This window comes from Dermacentor andersoni, chromosome 1, assembly GCF_023375885.2.
Source record: "Dermacentor andersoni chromosome 1, qqDerAnde1_hic_scaffold, whole genome shotgun sequence".
Taxonomy (NCBI): Eukaryota; Metazoa; Arthropoda; class Arachnida; order Ixodida; family Ixodidae; genus Dermacentor; species Dermacentor andersoni.
Genome location: NC_092814.1, coordinates 269,336,471 through 269,352,963, shown reverse-complemented (window position 1 = coordinate 269,352,963; position 16,493 = coordinate 269,336,471). Strand labels below are relative to the sequence as shown.

The 16,493-nt window shown below is 45.7% G+C and overlaps 1 protein-coding gene across 5 annotated transcripts in view; it reads right to left on the bottom strand.

Annotated features, from left to right (window-relative positions):
- The window catches only part of Sec31 (secretory 31), a 238,353-nt gene that overhangs the window by 210,422 nt on the left and 11,438 nt on the right, over positions 1-16,493 (bottom strand). For all 5 annotated transcript variants that reach the window (XM_050195734.3, XM_050195737.3, XM_050195738.3 and 2 more), the window contains exons 5-6: positions 9,321-9,416; positions 8,304-8,441 (exon numbers count right to left, since the gene is read on the bottom strand). In XM_050195734.3, coding sequence (XP_050051691.1) covers positions 8,304-8,441; positions 9,321-9,416 — 234 coding nt within the window. The remainder of the gene's footprint in view (positions 1-8,303; positions 8,442-9,320; positions 9,417-16,493) is intronic.

Sequence of the window (16,493 nt, the reverse complement as noted above, 5' to 3'; positions counted from 1 at the left end):
CTGTGGTACTCGCATAATTTACTAACTTCACGAAAGTGGCAGCATCTCTTTAGTATTTTAGTATGAAGGTGATGTGGAAGGCACTTAATAAAAGAGCGATCATGAAGAGCAACATGAGTATGCAGCATACAGTGTTGCTCTATGTTGGAGAACATAAAATCTTATTTAGTGGAGCTTCATTGGGTGTTCAGAGGACTGGGTATTGCAACATGGGTACATATGTTCACCACCAAATCTTCATAGTTCCTGACAAAAATTGTTTCTATTCAACAAGATTTTCATTGTCTCTCTTACCAGTTTTTCAATAACTTTGGGCTTTATTATAGCAACAAGCTTCTGCATTCAAGAGTTTAATGATCTCTCTACTTCATTAGAAAAGACAAGGCTTTCATGCTTCCTCATTTGCAAAATGATTGAATGACACACACATTGCCACATTCACACATTTATGGCACTTTTTCTTGGCCTACTCCTCAGTGTGGTTTTACATACAACAGGCAACTTTTCCGGAGTCTCATAAGCAAAATCCTAGCTCAAGTATCTTCCATCTTTAGAAATAATAAATGCTTCCACAGTAACTAAATTAAATTATGAGGTTTTACGTGCCAAAACAACTTTCCGATTATGAGGCACGCCATAATGGGGACTCTGGAAATTTGGACCACCTGGGGTTCTTTAATGTGCACCTAAATCTATGTACACGGGTGTTATAGCATTTCGTCCTCATCAAAATGCAGTCGCCGCGGTCAGGATTCAATCCCGCAACCTCGTACTTAACAGCCCAACACCATAGCCACTAAGCAACCCCGGCGGATACTTCCACGGTAACACCACCTAAGTAATGAATGGTGAAACGTTTTCATTCACAAGAATAACTATGCATTAGTCTATGGCAGATGAAACATGTTCTATCACAAGTCTGCTATCAACTGCAGAAGCATCCATGTGCAATCCACTGAAAGTCAGAGAAAAATGAAAAATTAACCTTGGCAATAAAAGATTACCTATGTGCATGAATATTGCCACATGCATGATTATTACATGTCTGCAGAGCCCGTACCACTTTGAGAGTTTTTTTTTCCTGATGGCCAAAGGCTAATTAACAGCAATTAAACCACCATTAAAATATTTAAAAGAACTTAAAAAGGTACATTTGAACACATACTTAAGCATGCTTGCATATTTTCCAAACTACAGTACATGGACTATACAAGTGAGCACATGCGCGAAACCTCGTTGCAAAATGTGCCACACATTCTCATGCAATTTCCTAGACGTGCAAAACACAAGAAAAGTTGCAATGGCACCAAAAAGATGTAGAGCCTTCACGGCATCATTCAAGCTCAGCATAGCGGAGTGAGTGCAAGAATTGAAGACCTGATTCTGAAGATTCTGAAGGCGATGAAGTGACTGACAAGGCGTTCGTCGAATCTGACATGCCTGACTTGTTTTCGTTTTGAGAGCCCCAGCAAGAGTGATTTTGAGGGGGGTTTTAGGATCGACTATTACGATGTGCAGTCTATACACAGTCTACTGGCTAACAATAGAAATATTTGCTTCTCTACTGTATACTAGTTCGTCCTTGCAGACTATACAGCCGATGTGGGCTATAGTCTGGAAAATACGGTACCTAGTACCAAAATGCCAACATGCCCCTTCAATCTATTAACTGTGACAGCATTTAAAAGCTCAAAACTTGGCTTGTTGTGCCCCATCTGTCCATTCTATGTCGACAGCCTCTGTCATCTTCAAATTGTCATTCTATGTCATCAGGCCACCATCACAAAGGGGATACGAATTCGTGCTCAGGTGCCAATGAGCAACTATGAGCTGGACGTACTTGCCATTGTGCTATTATGCAGCTCTGACACTTATTAATTTGTGCAAGGTTTCGCACCCCACATAGACTCATAGTAGTGGTGTCTGTGCTTGTATTTTAGAGTCGAAAACAGGCCATACTGTAGTGAACAAGGACAATGTGCACATCACAAAGTACATGGTAGCAGTTGTAACTCCACGCTGACTATGAGAGCAGTGGCATCAGTGCATGTGTTTCGGAGGCCACAATAGGCAATACTGCGGTGAATGAGGACAATATGTGTGCATAAAATAAAAGCTGTTCTTAAGAACATGGAAATTTACTGGAACATCCTGCTGCTGTCACAGTAAATGAGTTCAGTGCTAGAAGTATCACTGAAGTCTGCATATGCGATCCATGCCTGTTACAACGGATACAGATACAACATACTTTTGGATATAACAGACCATTCTTCTCACTTAGTTTGGTCTGCCTATATTGTGGAGAGGTCTGCCTCTCCAAAACATGCCTTCACTAGTGTTTCTCCCCTCCTCTTCTTTTCCAGGCAGGCTGACAGCAGAAATTCAGCGTGCCACATGCCATCAAAATTTGGTATTAAACAACCAGCTTAAGAAGCAACTCTTACACGGCTGAATGCTGTCGCATACCTGGCGACAAGCAGACGACAAAAGAAGAATGTAGCAGTCTCATTGCAAAAACATGCTGTGCATTTCTCGTTTGCGTGATAAGTGTTGCAAACTTAAACAGCCCCTCACCAGGCCACAAAGAAAATTTCAGTTATATGCTGGAAATTATTACATGCCCTCTAGGGAGCATTCTACCACAAGTATTTTTCGAATTGGTTCATTAATAGTTGAGATGTAAATATTTCAGTGACGCAAGCCCATGATTCCAGGAGACGAGCATCACCGCCAACATAATATACTCTCTCCACTTGTCCTGTCTAGCCTCTGCAAGCGAAATTCCTTCCCTGCCTTCTCCCATACCAGAACTTAAGGATCGCTTAATGCATGCATCACAGGACCCGGCGCTTTTTTTTTTTTTGTTCCCTCCCTTTCTTGCTATGCGGTGCACTTCCACTGATGGTTTCCCGTGCGAGCTGTTGCGTTTGTCTCGTTTCGTGAAGCACACAATATTGCGCGCTGTGCACGAGAACACCTGACTAGCGGTACAAGTCAGTGCTACACGAACACTGAGGCAGACACAAGCAGATCCCAGAGAATGATCCTGCGCTGGAACACAGTAGCAATTGACAGTTTCATTGTCTGCGCGCATGACTGAACGACATGGGAACAAGCAGACGAAACGGAAGTACATCTCTCTTGCTACGGTACGAAGTAAAACAAAAACACACAGACATTAGGTTTGTGTGTTTTATTATTTCTCTAAACTTTAATTCGTCTTTTGAGGCAACAGATTACACAATTAACAGATGTTGCATTGATTAATTCTCAAAGTCACGGGTCACTGTGAGCAACAACACAGCATATACATGTACGTAGGCGCACTTGCGCATACATGTCACCTCTCCGGCTGGGAGTGCGGCGCCCATGAGGAAAAGGGCTAACAGCGCTTGGCTTGAAAGTTCAGCTCTTTCTGTGGCCCGTTGCAATATAATACTTAGCAGACACAATCGTTAGCTCACATTATATGCACTGCGTTTGTCAGCTCAAAATGTCCAGACCTGGTGAGGGGCCCTTTAAGCCTCAAGTGGTCATCACACTATGCAGTTGTCACAGTATGCAATCGTGGTTTGGGCCTTCATCTGAGTCATGTTGGTTTTTGTTTTGCTGAAGTCAAAGGCGATTTCTCATCGCCCATTTAATGGTTTTAGGCTGTTAAGATCGTTTGATGGTGGATTAGCGAAGTTATTAGGTGTTTCATTCTAGGATGACAGTGCCTGTATGGCAAAGAAAACAAAAAGTTCTTGTTCGTGCTACTATGATCCAAGAGTGTACAGAGAGTGCAGCACGAATGTTCCAAAGTTCCTAAGAACATGGCTATGAAATAATATGTAGATGAAGTTTTACTTTCCGAATAGCACTTTTGGAATCCAGCTTCTTTTCTCTCTTAAGTGCAGTTCCCTGCAACTTTAACCATTCATACTTTTTTTCAAGTAATCATTGTGCCATGATATGCATGGGCAAAATTTAGCAAAAGCCTGGATAAACTCAGTGGTTCATCTGCTAATATAACTGCATTAACAGGCTGTAGACTACAGATATTGAGAGCTCCATGTGAATAGCTTGTGCAAATTGAAATCTAACCAGCTTGTGCAGTAAACGCATTCAAATTCATTTAGCAATTGTTGAACGTCAACTTTTATTTAAGAACGTCCAGCAAGCGAATGTCTAGTCGTAAGTGTCTGCAGGGTGAGCTGAAACAACAATTATTTATGCGCACCTATACGTGGCAAGTGACATACAGCGCAACCGTCTGTAGTGGGAGCTGAAGCACACGACAGACGAGATGTACGCGGCGACTGCGGCCAGCAACACCGCAGTGAAAGAAATGCGCCATCTCTAACGGTTGGCACAGAGCAAATAAGAGTGTCACCATCTGTACAACAAGTGGCAAAACTGCTGCTTCGCTACCGCAAGAAAGGAACACTTATCAGATCAGTCAGCTTTTGTGATTTTTTATTTTATCTTACTCCGTGGTCTGCATGGTGCATATACAATGTAGCTTGCTGTGGCATTGCGTGCATGCTGCTGTGCAGTGCATGCAACTACTTCCGGCCACTTGCAAAATCTGGGAAAATATGCTTTTCCGTAAGGGGGAATGAGGCACTTCATGATTTTTTTTTTTATTGAAATTTGCACAGTTAATGTATTTTTACCAGCCGATTTCAAAAATGCAATTTTGTTGTTTCTATAGTGAATATACCTTATTATACACAAAACAGGATGTTCTTTGTTTGGAGCCTAATTAGGTAATTAACAGCAACCTGCACGGTAACGTACAGCACACAGAATCAATTGTGAATTTCAGTGCGTCATAAGCTATAAATCATTGTTTTATGCCATTTTGAAACAAAGTTATTGGTTGTCAAGCTTAGTCATAAAATATGCCCACCTTGATAATAGAAAAATATCAATATGGGCAATTTCGATTCTCAATATAATGCAGTATGTATCTTTTTATAACTTCTTGTCCATAGAACACCCTGTATTTTGAACCTCAATATAAGAAAGTGTGCTTATACAAGATTTCAACATTAAGAAATAACACTGCCACCGCAAGGAACTACCAAGGTAGTAAATGGAAACTTTATTGTCTTTTAATTCGGATTGTCAAATGGTTGATTTATATGCAGCTGCTTGCACACACACCTCTGAAATCGCACGGCCCACGACTGAGATTGACCACTAAAGTGGAGCAGCATCAAGTTCCAGGTGCAATAAGATCCTATCGCAACCCGCATGCTGTATGCTTTACGTGCAAGTGAAAGCATGCAACAGTAAGCCGATAAAGATTGTGGCTTGATGAATGCAGTCTTCCTGCACGAGCAAGGGGAAGGGGGAAAGGGGAGCGAGCTTGCGGTAACGCAATCAAGCGAGAGAGGAGAGAGGAAGAGCTGAGCGCATACATGATCCTTGCGCTTTCTCTTGGAGGTAATCTGTGGCAGGTGCAAAAAAGACTGGGCAAGCCAAATTGGCTGATAGCATCCTCCCACTGTGGGCGACGCCATCACCCGTGGCGGCAGTCTGGACACGAAAGCTTTGCAGACTTCGTTTCTCACCATCGATGTAAAGATATCACTGACACGACATGAAACCTTATCCTTGGTCACTGACACTCAATTTCAACAAAATTATGATTTTTTTCTCATTCAAATTTGCTTTTTATGATTACTCGATAATATGGAAAATACTGCGGCCCCTTATGCGAAAGAAAATTTGTCGGCAAGTGTACTTATTTGAATAAATGACTGAATTTCAATATCACGAAATTTTGATATATAAAAAAGCAAACTGCCAATCTTACTGACTCTGTTATATTGAGGTTTAACTGCAATTACAAACTCAATTTGTCATAATCTTGCTTTCTGTACATGGCTCTGATTAGAGTGCAAATGTTTTACCAGGAGAAGTTTGCAACGTCTGGTGTGCATCGAATGAAAGTAAGGTACAGTAAAACCTCGTTAAACCGTACCCGCTTAAACAGTAGTTTCGGTTTAAAAGTAGTAAAGTCAATTCCCCGACTCAGCGGCCATTGAACATAATGTATTTAGTATCCGCATAAACCGTACCAGCTTATTGCGTACGCATCGGTTAAAACTTAGCGTTTCCACTTTTCGTCGCGCAAACACGACGGTGCGTCGTCTCCACCGGGCGGTCCGGCAGAACAACAAGCCTCAGAGATCGGTACAACGGCCTCCAAGCGCCCTGTGCGTTTGCACGTGAAGCCGCATCAACATCAACATCAGGTCTCCTCGATTTGGCTGCACTTTCTGCACTAGTTCAGGGGGTGCAGCACTCTAGCACTCGATTTGCCAGTGCAGCTAGCGCCACCTGCACTTCGGCACTCGATTTGACGTCGTGCTGCACGAGTTCATGTACACTTCGGCACTAGACTCTCCGCAAGTTCTTTTCTCGTGCACGTAGTGCAAGGCTTTTGATAGCAGACGACACATGCGCTCCGTGGCCATGCGGGTCTTGGTAGACGGCATCGACGGCGCCTGCTATTAGTAACGCAGCACGGACGCCAGTTTTCTTCAGGATGTGTACGCAGCATCTTGTTAAGGGCGCTTTCCGGGTTCAACTGCTGCTAAGTGCACTGTAGGCCGGGATTTTCCCTCAGGTCACAGTCGTTTGTATTAATTTTCACGAGCTTACCGCTACCTCGACGTTAAGTTTGCGCGAAACCACATCGGTCAGTCGTTTGAAATGTTGTGCCATATAAGATTCAGAAAGGTGTGGAAACCACGCTTGGTCATGCTTTCTGAATAATGACACACCAACAAAAGAAAAGCCACAGCCACCCAGTCGCAGCAGACGAAGGCCTGTACGTTTCTGCACTTTTGTCCTCGATTTGACCGCTGCACCGAAAGCGCTAGCGTCGCGCTACACTCACACTTCAAGAACTAGCGCTGCACTGGCACGACACTTTTCTGAACTAGTGCAAAAGGTGCAGCCAAATCGAGGAGACCTATCATTTCGACGCCGTTCCAGAGAGCGAGAGAGCGTCATGGCGTCGTGCAAGCGAGGACTCTCGTCATGCCGAAGCTCGGATAAAAAAGACGCCGGGTGCTCAGCATAGAAGAAAAATTAGACATTGTCCGTGCTATCGAACGTGACATGAAGAAGTCGGCGCTGGCCCGCGACAGGGATCTGCTGTTGACTACAGTGTGTGGCATTTCGAATGCGAAGTTGCTCGGCAGCGCTGCTGCGACCGCAAAGAGATGTCGGCTACGAGGTTCGACTTTTCGCCATCGTTGCCTCTGTTGTTGCCGAAGTGTCGACTAGCGACAGTGACGAGGACGACACGGAAAGCGACAGCACGGGCGATTCAGGCCCGACAGTGGCAGAAGCTGCGCGTTACGTCAGCCTCGTGAATGCAATCGTCGCAATGAGAACAGGGGCACGATAACGTAACTATTCCAAACGAAAAGTTTTCCGAACTCCGGCACCCGGCAATGAAAAAGGCGCCCCGGAACTTATGCAGCACTAGTGCGCGCGTGCACGAAGAATACGTAACGCCAACGAGGAATCTGCCGTGCGAGTGTTTGCCGAGAGGAGGGGGGCTGGCTGAGAAGCTGGCACGCAGCTTGAGTAAGTTTGAGGCTGCTGTCGTCGTGCTAGGCCGCCGCGGCATCAAACGAAAATAACACTTATGTCGCGCGAAGTGAATAAATACTGCATGTTTTTTCCCCTTTCATCGCACTCTCTCTGAGTTCCGTTTTCTACAGGTAAGTGGGCGATCTCATGCTATTTCGGTTAAACAGTACTACCGTTTAGTACGTACTTTTTCCGAGCTCCGGCCGACTACGGTTTAACGAGGTTTCACTGTACCACCAATATTACAATTGATCCTGCGCATTATGCATTATGTACAGTTACGATCAATATGACAGGGAGCATCTAAATTTTTTCAAATGCTATTGGAGCTAAACACACACGCCCTCCATAAAGGTGTTCAATAATACTAAAAGTTCAACAGGAAAACCTTTTTGTATCAGGCTCCTAAATTTGAATGCATGCGTCATGAGTTAACGTGCTTTTTTTTTTAATTTGCTGCTCCCTTTAATACTGATGACAACTGTACGTCCTGCTGAACGTTTACAAGTTAATAACTTTTAAACATCAAGCAGTTTTTTAACTATCTTGAGAGCTAGTTCTACATATTCAGAGAATGTTTCCAGATTATACATCAGTACAGAAAAATTAGGTGGCTGTGTACGCTATCATACGCTATCAAGACACACTTTTTCACTCACAACCAGCAGGAATGTGCAAGAAACAGTCGGACTGTAATCACTAACCCTGGCAGTTGTGTCCGACACCTTGATAATGGGCTCATTCTTGCGCAAGTCCCAAACAATGCATCGCGCTGGAAAGGTAGAGGCCAAAATGTGCTGCACTTGCCGATTCCATGCCAGGCAGCTGATATCTTCATTTGGCTGTTGAATAAAACAGTATTAGAGACCAGACATGCTTCAGCCATTGTTGAAAGCTGGGCATGTTGGTTACTGGAATGGTGAAACAGATTAACAGCTTTCATTGTATAGGGCAACAAGCATGAGTGGACAGGACAGGTGCTGGACATAAACTGACTGACTCTGCTGAGCCTTTTTTGGCAAACTGCAGCCCCCATAATAACTAAAGGTAAATTAGTTTTGCAGTTTATAAAACTTGAATAAAGAAACAGTAATATTACGATTATGCATTTCAGAAAATTGGCAGAAAGTTCACTCTAGCTCACTGACACTGCATTGCACAAAGTATTAAACCAGTCCCACAGAACATACATATCTTCTTAATTAACATGTGCAGATGTTGGAGTGTTGCCTTCCCATCAACGCTGTTTGTCTTCATGCAGTGTCACATCACTAGCTTATTAAACCGAGAGCAAGGTGCTGACACTACAGGCTTTAGAGTTAAGATACCACATACTACCACGGAGGAAGGAAAGACCTAAGAGGCAGCATTGCGCAACATGACTGAAGCCAAACAAGTCAACCCAACTCGTGATTGTCTCGTCAGAGTGCACGGTAGGTTATAGTACTGCTCTGCAGACAGAGCTATAGTAGGGCATCTCAATGGGTGCAGATCGATTGAAAACTACCGGGAACCAAACAGTCCCGGCACGATGAGTCTCAGCTATCACAAGTTTGGTCCAAAGCAAAGGGAATAGCTTCATGGAGAGCTTGCTAGCCAAAGCTGGCTACATGATGTGATGTTCACGTCGACTTTATTACCTTCCACCATGCAAAATACACTGCATACAGTATCCAAAAGTAACAAGTAATATGGCGGACTGAGAATAGCCATTTCCCCACCTGAGATTTGGCCCCAGGAGTCATAGGTGCATTAGGACTATTAAGGTCCCAGATGAAGATTTCTGAATCCGTTGACCCTGAAGCCAGAAGGTTTGCCTAGAAAAGATAGCACGTGTTTTCAATGCACCAGTTTCACACAGTTATCATGCACACTGAACAAGATTTAGGATAGGATAGGAATAACTTTAATAAAGTGCCGGCAAACGACGATTTAATGAGTCGTGACGCTGGCCAAGCGTCGACCCGGGGTTATACTCTACTCTGCACTAGCCCCGTTGGGCCCGTTTGTGGTGGGTCATGAGGCTTGTGCTTTTCGAGCGCACCCCGGGCCTGCTGGACGGCCCATAGTTGTGAGTCCTTGTCTGTAGACTGCAGTGCACTTTGAAGTTCTGGCGGGTAAGTCCTGGAGTTAGCTGCCGTCGGGAACCTGGCAACAATATTTCCTTCTTTTCCTATTGAACTACATACACCTAAAAGGATAATGAAACCAGTTCAAAGCATATGCCCTCGGTGCACATTTTCCCATATATTTGCTCATGTATGGCCCGCCCTCGTGTAAGGCCCGCAACCCAAGTTTGGAGTGCGACTATTTGGAGAAAAAAGAAGTTTCACTAGGCACCACACACCATACTCGCACGCTGGTTAATTCCCACAAGCTACTACAAGATGGCACTAGTCCCATGTCTGAAAAATTGGTCGGCGACTATAAATGTGTTCATAGTAGGCCACCAGTGGTTGCATTTATTTGCATAGTAGTCCAAGCGCAGTTCAAGACTTCAATGAGTAGCCATAAGCCTGCCTCATCTAAAGGCCGCACCCAGTAAAAATTCAGAAAAAAAAAAGTGTGGGCCTTGCATGAATAAATATGGTAATCATTCGCATGCTCTTGAGAAACTAAGGCCTAGTACCACAATTATACTGTCAACAGCTACCTAAAAAAAACTAAACAAAAGGAGAGTCAAGATTCTTGTGTCAGTGCACTTTTAAGAAAAGTTTGCACCCATTGGGGCTTATCTTGTCCCTCAACAATGATCATCAGCTATCTCATGTGCATTGCCTTTGAAACTGCACTCTCAGTACTTTTTTTGGTTCACAAATAGCAAGTGCACATTAGTGTGACATAGCGTTCCTGACAGGAAAGTAGCAAGTGCCAAGTGTTAAAGAAATGAAATGCACACAAGATCAGATAACTATTGTTGAAGTGCAAGGTAAGTAACAAAGGGTACAAAAATTTAACTTTAGACTGCACTTCTTTATGCAGCACTATATACCACCTAGCAGCAGAACTGGCAGAAGCTACAGTTGCTGCGATAGCACTCTCTGCACATATCTCTAGCAGCATCACTGAGCATCAGTTTTGTTTTTGTTTTTTTAATATATATTTTGCTAGAACATTCAAAATTTGCTAGAGTCGAGAGGATTCCAAACTTTGCTCTGCATACCAAGTTTCACAGACAGCATCTAAGGATTCTGCCGATGACCGTATCTGAATAAACTTGCCTCCTTCTCCATCTTCTTCCGCCAATTTTCACAATTTTCTTGGTTTAGAGGAGTAATCTTGCACTGCAGTTTGTATTAAGCAGCATTCACACATCGGATGCACACTTAGGCACTCTTAGAGAAGACTCAAATGCAACGACTCGCAAGATGTATCACCATGCGATATGTGGGATCATGTCAGTGCCTGTGCTCAGGGCGTTCAGTTATTGCTTGCGGGAATGCCCCGGCACGTGTAAACCAGAACAGATGCGAGCTTCTCCAAGTCAACAGAGACAGCCACATCTAGTTCTGTCTGTTTGGTCAATTCTTGTGGAGAAATAATTATAGAAAAACCTTAAAATTTGAAAAATTCTGCAGTTGAAGGCAAGTAATACTAAAATTTGGTTTAAAAGATACTGAAAGTTGTTTTACTACTGAAGGTGTTGACTGCTTAATGAAAATCTAGACTCTGTTGAGTAAGGATGCTGTGAACAAGCCCTGTGCTCTATAGTCGCAACCTGTGCCACAAACAAAATGAAATGTAGTATACTATATTGACGCGTGTATTCTATGCAGACGACAACGACGATGGGGGCATTAACGGAATCCGACTAGTGCGTTACTGAGATTGGACGAGGACGAAAAAGACGTGCCTCTGTTCCGTTTGTTTCTGAACAGCTTGTCCTGTTGTTCTTGAAGAACGTCTCCCTGTCTCCTGTCAGCGTTGTACCGCGACACTGGCGGAGACGCTGGGTACTGAGCTTGCCTGATGCTCCGGAGTCCTTCTGGGAGTTGTTCATCTAGCCCGGATGCATTGTCACCAGTTACGACACCCGTGCATCGCTTTAGTCATCGAGTGCTAGGCCTTGCCCCGGAGTTTTCCCTTCTTCAACCACCTCTCTCCAGGAGCTGCACACATCTCGCAATGGCCGAAACCAGCCCACCGCAAGCACCCCAAAGCAGCCGGTTTCCCAGTCCACAACAGGTAACCGTTCTGCATCTGCTGGTTCCCGATCGCTATCACGGTGCAGTCTTCGAAGAGATTGATGACTGGCTGGACAAGTATGAACACGTTGCACAGATTAACCAGTGGACTAAGCAGCAAGAGCTCTCCCACGTCTATTTCGCCCTCGACAACAGTGGCCGTACTTGGTACTAGAACCATGGAGCTAGCCTAACGACATGGAATGACTTTTGGCAGAAGATCACGGATACTTTTGCAAGTGCCGACTGACGCAACTGCGCCCAGCAGATGATGGAGCTACGGGTGCAACAACCTAATGAGTCAGTCGCAATGTTCGCTGAGGACATGGCCCACCTCTTTCTTAGAGCCCACCCGAATATGACCGAAGATAGGAAGTTGCGCTACCTCAAGCGAGGTGCAAAAGAGCAGTTGCTCGCGAGGCTTATGCGGAATCCACCAGTCACCGTCGCTGACTCTTTATCAAAGAGGCTACAGCTATTGAGCGGACCCTTCATCAACAGTGCAGGCAGTACGATCGACTGTCCACCAGCACCACAATCAATGCCACTGCAGGGACTGCCGAGTATCAGAACACCTTGCGTGATTTGATCAGAGAGTTCGTCAGAGAGGAATTGCAAAAGATTCTGACACTGACATTGGATAGACCCATAGCATCAATCGCTGCAGTGGTGCGCAATGAAATCAGGCAGGCATTCCCGGCAGCCGATCTTCAAGACCACCAGTGTCCCATGAGTTGCACCGCCGCTGTCAGATGTCCACCACCCGTTACAACCACACCGCCGTACCACTAGCCTCTGACAGCCGCTCCTTGGTCACCGCCGCAAGAGGAGGCTTCGAGACACGCACCTGTCACGCAGCTACAGTCATACCACCAGCCGTCGTTCACCACGCTTTGGTCAACGCCGCAAAACGACGCTACGGGACGACTGCAATTTCGGAGAACCAGCGTATGGCGCACCGTCGATAGGCGGCCACTCTGTTTTCACTGCGGAGGCGCCGGCCATATTTCACGTCATTGCTAGCATCGCGACACATCATTTCGACCACCTCATCGTCCGTGGTCCTATGGTCGATGTGCAAATGTCAATTCCATGCTACGTCGCGATGACACTGCTTTTCAGGGACCTTTAGTTACGTTCAGGGACGTTTAGTTAGCATGTGACGTACCATTTCATTGCGAAGGAGTTGCCATCCAAATAACACATTGTTGTTCACTCATGGTATCGCGGTCGCATGAGGAATCGCAAATGTCACCGACGGGCACACGAACAAACAGAACAGAGGCACATCTTCTTCGTCATCGTCCAATCTCAGTAACCCACTAGACGGAGTCCGTTAATGCCCCCATCGTCGTTGTCGTGTGCATAGAATTCACGCGTCATTTGCTACAAATGACGCGTGCACAATTCCCTATAAGAGCATCGCCCCGATGCTAAACTAGAAATGTCACTCGCGGAAGTAAGAGTCTCTGGCATAGTTATTCACTCACATACGGCTTCATGCGGATAACGTACACAAGTTCAGGACAATGCGTGCGACGCCGCGTACAACTGGCACTATCGGGGACGACCTCGTACGTGACATCACTGAGTCGGTGCAATACACGATATGGTCCGAGGTATCGTCTTAACAGCTTCTCGGAGAGGCCTCGTTTGCGTATGGGTGTCCAAACCCACACTCTGTCGCCGACTTCATAGCTTACTATTCTACGGTGAAGATCATAGCGCCCTGAGTCGTAGTCTTGCTGCTGGCAGATCCGCAAGCGTGCAAGCTGCCAAGCCTCTTCTGCGCGTTGCGTAAACACATCGGCGTCCGTATCAGTGTCGTCAAAGTCATGTGGAAGCATTGCATCCCACATCGTTCGTACATCCCGCCCGTGAACAAGGGTGAACGGAGTCATGCGCGTTGTCTCTTGTTTCGCCGTGTTATAGGCAAAGGTGATGTAAGGTAGGATGTCGTCCCAACTTTTCTGTTTAACATCCACGTACATGGAGAGCATGTCTTCAATTGTTTTGTTTAGGCATTCTGTTAATCCGTTGGTTTGTGGATGGTAGGCGGTTGACTTCCGATGAGACATTCCACTTAGCAGCAAGACGTGATCTAACAGTGCAGCTGTGAATGCGGTTCATCGATCTGTTATTACAACGGTTGGTGTGCCGTGTCGCAGCACAACATGCTCAATGAAAAAGCGCATCCCCTCAGCTGCTGTGCTTCTCTGGATTGCCTTTGTTTCAGCGTAACGTGCGAGATAGTCGGTTGCGACGATAACAAAGCGATTCCCTGCAGTAGAAGTAGGAAGTGGGCCCAAAATATCCATTCCAATTTGATCAAATGGTCTTCGAGGAATTTGGACGGGTTGTAGAAAGCCGGCTGGTTTCGTCGGAGGCAACTTGCGCCTCTCGCAGTCAAGACAAATGCGAACGTGATGTTTCACAGTGGTGGTAAGCCTCAGCCAGTAGTAAGTTTGCTGCACTCTGGCCAATGTTCGTGTGTAGCCTAAGTGACCAGAAGTCACCTCGTTATGACAGGCTTGAAGTACTTCCGTCGTACGAAGAGCTGCAGGAATGACTAGCAGATAGGGGGATCCGGTCGGAGAAGAGTTTCTTTTGTAAAGTACATACTTTGACCCGTAAACAAAATGATAACAGCCCTCTCGCGGAAACTCTAGGTGGTTTCGCAGATCTTCCCTCTAAGTAATTGATTAGTTCAAGCAACTCAGAGTCGTCCTGTTGTTGCATGATGGCGGATGTGTCCAGAACACAAAGAAATGCTAAATCTTCTTCGAGTGGAGCAGGTGACTATCGGCGATCGAGACAGGCAGTCAGCATCCGTATGCCGTTTCCCAGTCTTGTACATGACAGTCATGTCCAACTCTTGCAGCCTTAGGCTCCAACGCGCCAGTCGTCCAGAAGGATCTTTAAGGTTCGTCAACTAACAAAGTGAATGGTGATCGCTGATAACTGTGAAGTGGCGGCCATACAAATATGGACAAAACTTCATAACCGCCCATACCACGGCGAGGCATTCTTTCTCAGTTGTGGAGTAATTAGCCTCTGCGCGTGACAGTGTTCTACTTGCATAGGGAAGCACTCTTTCTGTGTCCTCCTGCTGCTGCACAAGAACAGCTCCCAAGCCAACACTGCTGGCATCAGTGTGGAGCAATGTAGGAGCAGTCTCATCAAAGTGAGCAAGCACTGGAGGTGCCTGGAGATGTTGCCACAAGTCGATGAATGCACCTTGCTCTTCATCGCCCCTTACAAAAGCAATGTCATCTCTCGTGAGGCGAGTTAATGGCGACGTAATGCGAGCAAAGTCTGCAATAAACCGCCGGTAATAGGCACAGAGGCCGAAGGAGCGCGCCTGACAACTTTTTTATTGGATGGTACAGGAAACTGTGCGACGGCAGCAATTTTTTCGGGATCCGGGCGGACACCTGCGTGGCTGACGACGTGACCAAGAAACTAGAGTTCCGCAATGCCAAAGTGGCACTTCTCCGATTTCAGGGTAAGGCCGGCGGACCGGATGGACTGCAGAACCACTTCAAGCCGTTCGAGGTGTTCTTCAAATGTTGCAGAGAACATGATGACGTCATCGAGGTACACTAAGCAGGTTTTCCACTTCAGGCCTGAAAGCACATTGTCCTTGAGGCATTGAAACGTGGTAGGAGCAGAGCATAAGCCGAAAGGCAAGACCTTAAATTCATATAGACCGTCTGGTGTCACAAAAGCAGTTTTTTCATGGTCTCTCGGGTCTACCTCGATTTGCCAATATCCACTTTTTAAGTCCATTGAAGAGAAATAATGCGCATGTCGAAGCCTGTCGAGTGAATCGTCCATACGGGGAAGCGGGTACACGTCCTTCTTTATCATCTGATTTAGTTTTCGGTAGTCAACATAGAAATGCAAGCTGCAGTCTTTTTTCTTGACTAGAACTACAAGAGATGCCCAGGGACTCATTGATAGTTGTATTACGTCGTCTTCAAGCATTTTTGTCACTTGATGTTGTATGGCTTCATGTTCTCTGGGAGCAACACGATAAGGATTTTGGTGAATTGGTCTTGCTGTATTCTCTGTAATTATTTGGTGCTTTGTTAGGGGCGTCTGACCAACACTGGACGTCGACACAAAGCAGTCGTTGAATTTGGCCAGTAGCGTAAGAAGCCGTTCTCGTTTGTGCGGCGACAAAGCAGTGCTGACGTCAAGTACAGGATTTGGATCTTGCAGAGGCACTTCTTCGAGTAGTTAACTGCAGCCACAGAGATCCATTACACCGTCAAAATGAGCCACAGCCGTGCCCTTTGGAAGGTGCCGTTGCTCTGTGCTAAAGTTTGTTAGCAACAATATAAAAGTTTGTAAATGAAATACAGTCGCCGACCGATTTTCCGGACTCCAAAAATTCGGACATGCCCGATTATTCGGTCAGCTTCGCGGCACTGCCATTCTCCCCATAGACCATAATGTATAACAACTGCCGAAAGTTCGGACACCTTGCAACCTCTCGTCTGATTTTTCGGACACTCCTTGAGCCAACTCGATCGAGGGCATCATGCACCGACTCTGACCGGCGCATGGTTCAATTTGCTGAACGCCATTTTTGTTTTGAACGGAGCCTCCTTGCTGCCCCTCGAAGTGGCGCTACTGCAAATCCCCGCTCATTATCATCGTTTCTGCCTGGTTCGTGGCTACAGCAGTTTCGGTCTCAGCTTAGTA